Source organism: Limulus polyphemus, unplaced genomic scaffold, assembly GCF_000517525.1.
Source record: "Limulus polyphemus unplaced genomic scaffold, Limulus_polyphemus-2.1.2 Scaffold6034, whole genome shotgun sequence".
NCBI classification, from domain to species: domain Eukaryota; kingdom Metazoa; phylum Arthropoda; class Merostomata; order Xiphosura; family Limulidae; genus Limulus; species Limulus polyphemus.
Window position 1 is genome coordinate 11,625 of NW_013671644.1, and position 6,938 is coordinate 18,562.

Consider the following 6,938-nt stretch of genomic DNA (forward strand, 5'->3'; position numbering starts at 1 on the left):
ATATATATATATATATATATATAAACCTATAAAATATTACCGACATTAAAAATACACAATCATTTCATAAACACACACACAAACAAAATAATAATACTGTATTCTAGTTTTAACATATCACTATTCATAACAGAACCATATCATAAATTTGAACACTACAAACAATACATGCTAAAAATTACAATAGATCTTATGCACTTCCCAGTTTAGAGCAAATATGGTTCAAAAAAAGTTCAGCAAAATTACAAGACAGAATTAACATAAGCGTTATGTCATAATTAAATCGAATCAACTGTTAACAAATTATTTGTTTGGTCTACCTTTTGCCAGTCTTTGTCCTTTAGCACCCCCTGGCGCCTGGTTTTGCTAGTGAAATCTATAACCACTTGTTTTTCTATTAACAAATAGAACCCAGTGGAACTAATAAAAAACAAATGGCATGATTTTTGTGTTTTTTCTCCTAAAATGTGTACAGGCAGCCTTGCCCCCCCCCCCGTATGTTTTGTACATTTGTGAAAATTATAAGTGTGGACAACACCAAAGACTTCGAACAGGGAACCCAAAACCCCTATTTTGTGTGAAAATACATCACTTTAAAATGGTGTATTTCTAGACAGACTTGTTATTTATAACAGACATTTAATAAAACCATGTTAAGGTCAGAAATGGAAAGACACAAAAATGGAATTGTTCAATAAAGTACTTATTTTAATATTTGAATTCCATCCTACATTGTATTTTTGAAATTGACATGCAAGCTATACAGTATCTTATTTATTTGGTAAGACATTACAAATATCAAAAATCCTGAGTAGCTATTAAACTGAAGAAGTATCTAATATTTGTCATATTAATATCGATCATTAAATTATCAAGCTCTACTTTGCGTTCTCGGTTTTATCCTAGAAGTAGGCTTAAACAACGTACTGAAGTAGGCTTAAACAACGTACCTTGTTTGTTCAGTGGTATTAGAGGAGGCTTAATATGAAGAAAAGACGGCGTACAGATCGAAGGGCTTGATGAAGATAACTCGTCACGATCTTCTGGGTAGAGACCATCCCTTCCCATGGCAGCCAGTTGTCGCCCTTTTGGTAAAAACATCACCAAGAAGATAATGATGGCATTCGTAACAATCCCAAACGCCATGGCAGCATCGTGGTAACGTGGTTCTGTTGCTATGGCAACTAGTATCCAGGAGAACCACACTGGAATTGTGAAACCAATGGCAATTCCAATGAACATGGCTTCCCGGTGGTTCTCGCGGTTCCCTTTAGCTTTTATGCTTAGAACTGTAACGCACAAAATTAAAAACATTGGATAAATAAGAACCATTAACATGTTCGCAACACTGGTGTTACAAGTAGGCGTTTCAGTTCGACTGATAATCGCTGGAGGGCGCTGAACAACCCACTGAACACCAATCACAACCTGCACAATAACCACGAAGAAGAGCAAGAGCCCTTGGTAAGAAGCTGGAAGATAGACACCAGCGTGAAGACTTAGGAGAAATACACTTTTAACCAATAGTGTTGCAAACACTAAAGTATAAGCAAGCCCTAGTCCGACACGAAGTACTGTGCATGTAATCCAATGGGCCGTTGGTACAAAAGCAAATCCCATCATCGAACATAGGAACAAACCCAGAAGTAATATCTGACCAAGAAATAGATGTCTTCGGCTAGGCGTTGTTCCACGGGCCTTATAAATAACGAATACTTCAAAAATGGCTATAATAATAGCATTTAACGACGACAGTACTATAAGTGGGAGTATCCAAAGGTCATCTCGCAACCGCAAAGAGTCGCTGAACAAAGAATTTGTGTCCTCGTATTGTTCTGGGAAGTACTGGTGACTGAAGTCTTTCATTGCAGATCTAGAGGTTTCTATGGAAACATCAGGCAGGGTAAAGTCTGAAACAGGCGATTGAGCAACTGACGACTGAATGATATCCATAGCGCTCACAGTTAACAGTAGCGCCACCTTACGAGAATTATGGGTGTGTGGTTTCACTTTTCCTTTAAATGATGATATTCACAGGTGCCCTCTGCTGTAGACAATCCTGGGTAAAGAAAAGAAAAAGAAATATCCACTCACCTCAATGATAAAACACATAATAAAACAAAATACGTATTTCATGAACACATATAAAACAGAATACAATTTCGAAAGTAGATAATGAGCGGAGATCATGAAGCAAGACAACTACTGAGATTCTTGATTAAGATTGACGAGATTTAAACACTTCCAGAAAGAGCGAATTCCAGAAATTAGAACATAGTTGATGGATTTTGTCAAATAAAGTAAGAAATTAGGCTTAAGATAGAAATAAGAGCACATGTATGATTTGGTATCTATACAAGAAACATTCGAGTAAACAGAACCTATAAAAACGTGACTTTGGAGAGAAAAATTCGTCAGTTCTTGTCGTTCAGATCCATCGTACCTACTTTACCGTTTCAATGAAACAGGATCGGGGAGAGGTGAGAGGGGGGGTCGTACAAGCGTCAGAGGAATGTGGCTTGAGCCATAACTCACACGAAGCAGATGGAGAGCAACTTCATCCTTGAACCTTCAAGGGATGTATGTCTGTGACTCGGCGACGTCGGGAGCCGCAAAAACGTTTAAATCACGTGTGTTGGTTTACGTTATTTCGTGTATACCATTGCGAGTGTGTGTAAATATCCAAAGTAACCTCGTGTCTCTCGACAACGTGCCTCGCAGTCTACTGACCTTGGCTGGTCTTGCAGGGACGGGGTGTGTTCAGCTGTATACCAAGGCAGTGATTACCATGCAGTGACCAGACAAACAGACAGCGTAGTGAAAAATACAAAAGCGAGAAATGAAATGGAAAAAAAACGACCGACGTCAGTGTTACATACGACACTCCACATTAACGAAATTTCACCCGATCGTTAATGAACTGTTAGAATAGTATGGAGCCCATCTTTAACAATGTCGAAAGAAACAAAATAAAAAACTATTTCCTCATCATTCTTCTCGGTTTGGTTTATTCCTTAGAAGTATTTATACAATTCTCCAACCAAATTACGCTGTTTATTCGAAAATATTCATTTGAAGAGTTTAATTTATGTTTGTTTTTTTTTATTTTACTTTTTCAATGCTCGTAAAATTCCAAAAAACTGTCGACGAATTGGTTTCGTACGAGAAATAATTGGGATATGCCTATATTAGGTCGTCTAACATTTATTTATTTGGTAAGATATTACAAATATTAAAAATCCTAAGTGGCTATTAAACTGAAGAAGTATCTAATATTTGTCATATTAATATCGATCATTAAATTATCAAGCTCTACTTTGCGTTCTAGGTTTTATCCTAGAAGTAGGCTTAAACAACGTACTGAAGTAGGCTTAAACAACGTACTGAAGTAGGCTTAAACATCTATTTTTTTTAGATGTTTAAATACCTGGAAAGGCCTTTAATAACATTTTCCTTCGTCAGCCATAGAAACCACTGCTTCTTATAGATCTCCTCTGTAAGTTTTCCCAACGTATAAACTGTCCTGAGCTACCCGCGGGTTAAACTGTCAATGTGGGGTGTGTCTAATGATTTAGGTTTAATTTTTTTTTTTTTGGAAGACGACACAGGTGTTCGCCAGCGTGAAACACGGTTCCCGCCATTTCTCACCACAGAGAAATAAAAAAAAAACGGCAGTAAATTCGCTATTTTACCACCGAATGCAATAAACTGTCCTTACAAATTCCTCTCTGCAACACTGCCAATCACACGTCTCTGAGAGCCAAGTTAAAAAGAATGAAATGGGCTATTTATTCGTCCATCATGGTTGTCCTTACTGTTCCCATGGAAACCCAACTAGCCTCTCATTACCCAGAAACAACGTCCAAAACGTCCGGGTTTAAATTTATTGTTTGACTGAAGGATACAACGGCACCTACCAGAACGAAGGGCTTCGTCCACATCTTAACAGAAGGTGAACAAACTCTGGGACCTTGACATTAATTTACAGAGGTGTGCTATTCTTCCTAAAAATAACGAACACGAAGTTTACGTTTTCAAACTTTAATTGCATCATTTTCTGCGATTGGAAAACAAATTGTTCAAATAACTACTACTCTTGATGCACGAGTGCTTTGAATGGAAATATTTGCCTATAGTTCCGTGTGTTTAGGATAAAACCTGTAAGTGTTGACTCTCCCACGATTAAAAAAAACAACTCTGTTTTTTTTATACAAGAATCTAACATGATTTGTGAACATTGTTTAAGAAATTTATAGCTATCTAAAAATCACGCGGTTAGTCTACTGGTTGGCGTTCCGGACTGTGAATCTGAAGGTCCATGGTTTGCGTCCCATTGCCACAAATTCGCGCTCTGCACTTTGAAGCCGTGGGTGTGTTAGAAGAGTGGGATTTCACCATCACTCTTATAACGCACCCACGGCCTCAAGAGTTAACAGTAAACGCTATTAACTAGCTGCCTTCCCTTCTAGACTATCAATTCAAAATTAGGTTGGCGCTGATATCCCCGAGAGAAACAAAACAGAGCATGCGCATAACTGGTTCACGTTGTTTATTTGTAAATAGTTGTTAGATAGCGGGGAATTAGTTTTCAACTAGTATATAACATCCAGTGGTTCGAGTTTCAATGTAAAACTGATACACAGGCCGGCGTGGCCTAGTGTGATCCGAGAAGCTGATGGTTCGCGTCCCGTTGTCACAACAACACATTGACCTGGGTGCGTGGAACAAGAAAGCATCGATTGAGGAAAGCAACAGGAAACCGCTTCTTTCTCGTGACGGTCAAGATAGCCTCTACTCTCTAAAGTTTCGAATACAAATGTTCTTCAAAACGTAAAATGATCTTAACTAATACTTTAACACAAGAAACAAACAGTGAATTTATGAAGAACGGTTCGACCTTTGCAAACATGCTAACAACAACCAGTTATGAAAACAATTAATCATAAGCGAATTCCAAGCGTACAGGATAAAAATAAAAATAATATCACTTGCAGATGTAAATCTGGAGGAAGATAACTGTTGAAATAGGATTGTTTGTTTGTTTGTTTTGAATTTCGTGCAAAGCTACACGAGGGCTATCTGCGCTAGCCGTCCCTAATTTAGCAGTGTAAGACTAGAGGGAAGGCAGCTAGTCATCACCACCCACCGCCAACTCTTGGGCTACTCTTTTACCAACGAATAGTGGGATTGACCGTCACATTATAACGCTCCCACGGCTGAAAGAGCGAGCATGTTTGGTGTGACGGGGATTCGAACCCGCGACCCGCAGATTGCGAGGCGAGTACCCTAACCACCTGGCCATGCCGGGCCGTTGAAATAGGAATCAAAAGATGTTGAACGTAACCATTCCGAGGTTAACTTTATAATTCTTCAGTTACTTGCGTTAGGCCTGGGTGCTTAAAATATTAGTTAGAAACAAGCGCACCCATTCACACACAATAATAATGTTAATAATATGGTGTTAAACATCCTTGCCCTAATTCTCATGTGTTTTGACAAATACAGTTCACACCGTTAACAGCTGTCAAACGATTTGTTAACGTAAATAGAATTTCAACCACTGCTGTCGGTTATATCCAAGCTGCCCTGAAAAGCACCGGTATTAGCCGAAAGGTCTCGTCGGCACTAGATATTAGATAAGAACGGCTTACTCATTATTATTCAGTTCTTTACTTTGACGCTCAAATTATTAATAACTAAAATGCTGTTTTTACGGAATTAAATTATAATAATTGTCATCAGTGAATATCTTAATATAAATGCAGGATACTAAAAAATTGGGTTAATTAAAAGGAAATGGTTGGGTAGCCGGAGACGGCCAATGGCAGTAAACACGTACACTACGATTCCCGTGATCTCCGCATCTCGCTTACGCTCGGGAAGGTTTAGGGAACGTAACAGCGTAAAGAACGATATTCGCCAGCGCTCGGTCCACGAACTCCCCTCTACCGGTGATCAGCTAACCTTAAAAATACGAAACAGAAATTTTAATAAACAGATTTGATAATATACATAATAGCTTTTTGACTACGTCATTCAACCTATTTAAAACTCAAACACGCAAGAAAAATCATATTCAAAAATTTAAATTATACACACGTCCATTCTCTGTCATAATACAGAGAAACAACCGAAAGAATATAATTATATGGTCATCGTTTAGACAAATACTTTCGCCAATATTGACTTGAATAAATTTAATGCGTTTTTTTTTTCATGGTATTGTTGTAACTAATTGTTATTCCTGCTCTTCCCTAATGCTGATTATTACACCAGACCTTGTCTGCAATAGAAAACAAATTTACAGATCACGTACAAGCGGATTTACACCGATGACGTGAGTGTAATTAATTACTTTTGTAGTGATATTATTCAAGGTAAACTTCAAATTACACACAATCACGTCTCTGCGGTTCAGAGGAAAGCTCGAGGCCTACAACACTTGAATCCGTGGTTCGTTCTCTGCAGGGGGGCAGCTCTAGCAGTCCCTTGTAAAGCTTTGCACCCCCCCCCCAAAAAAAACAAACTTAAGATCACTTAATTAAGCAAAGGTAGGCTTCCTGTGACTGAAGCTTACAGTTTTAAAGGTACAGTTCTTATAGTCACCAACTGTTTTACAGATTCGTTCTCTCTTCCTGTGGCTGAAGCTTACAGTTTTAAAGGGTACAGTTCTTATAATCACCAACTGTTTTACAGATTCGTTCTCTCTTCCTGTGGCTGAAGTTTAGTTTTTAAGGTACAGTTCTTATAGTCACCAACTGTTTTACAGATTCGTTCTCTCTTCCTATGGCTGAAGCTTAGTTTTAAAGGTACAGTTCTTATAGTCACCAACTGTTTTACAGATTCGTTCTCTCTTCCTGTGGCCGAAGCTTAGTTTTTAAGGTACAGTTCTTATAGTCACCAACTGTTTTACAGATTCGTTCTCTCTCTTCCTATGG

The 6,938-nt window shown here is 38.3% G+C and overlaps 1 protein-coding gene across 2 annotated transcripts in view; it reads right to left on the reverse strand.

Annotated features, from left to right (window-relative positions):
• The window catches only part of LOC106473278 (metabotropic glutamate receptor 2-like), a 32,306-nt gene that overhangs the window by 11,536 nt on the left and 13,832 nt on the right, over positions 1–6,938 (reverse strand). For both annotated transcript variants that reach the window (XM_022401739.1, XM_013933961.2), the window contains exon 2: positions 951–2,059. In XM_022401739.1, the coding sequence (XP_022257447.1) occupies positions 951–1,953 (1,003 nt within the window). In that variant the 5' untranslated portion in view covers positions 1,954–2,059. The remainder of the gene's footprint in view (positions 1–950; positions 2,060–6,938) is intronic.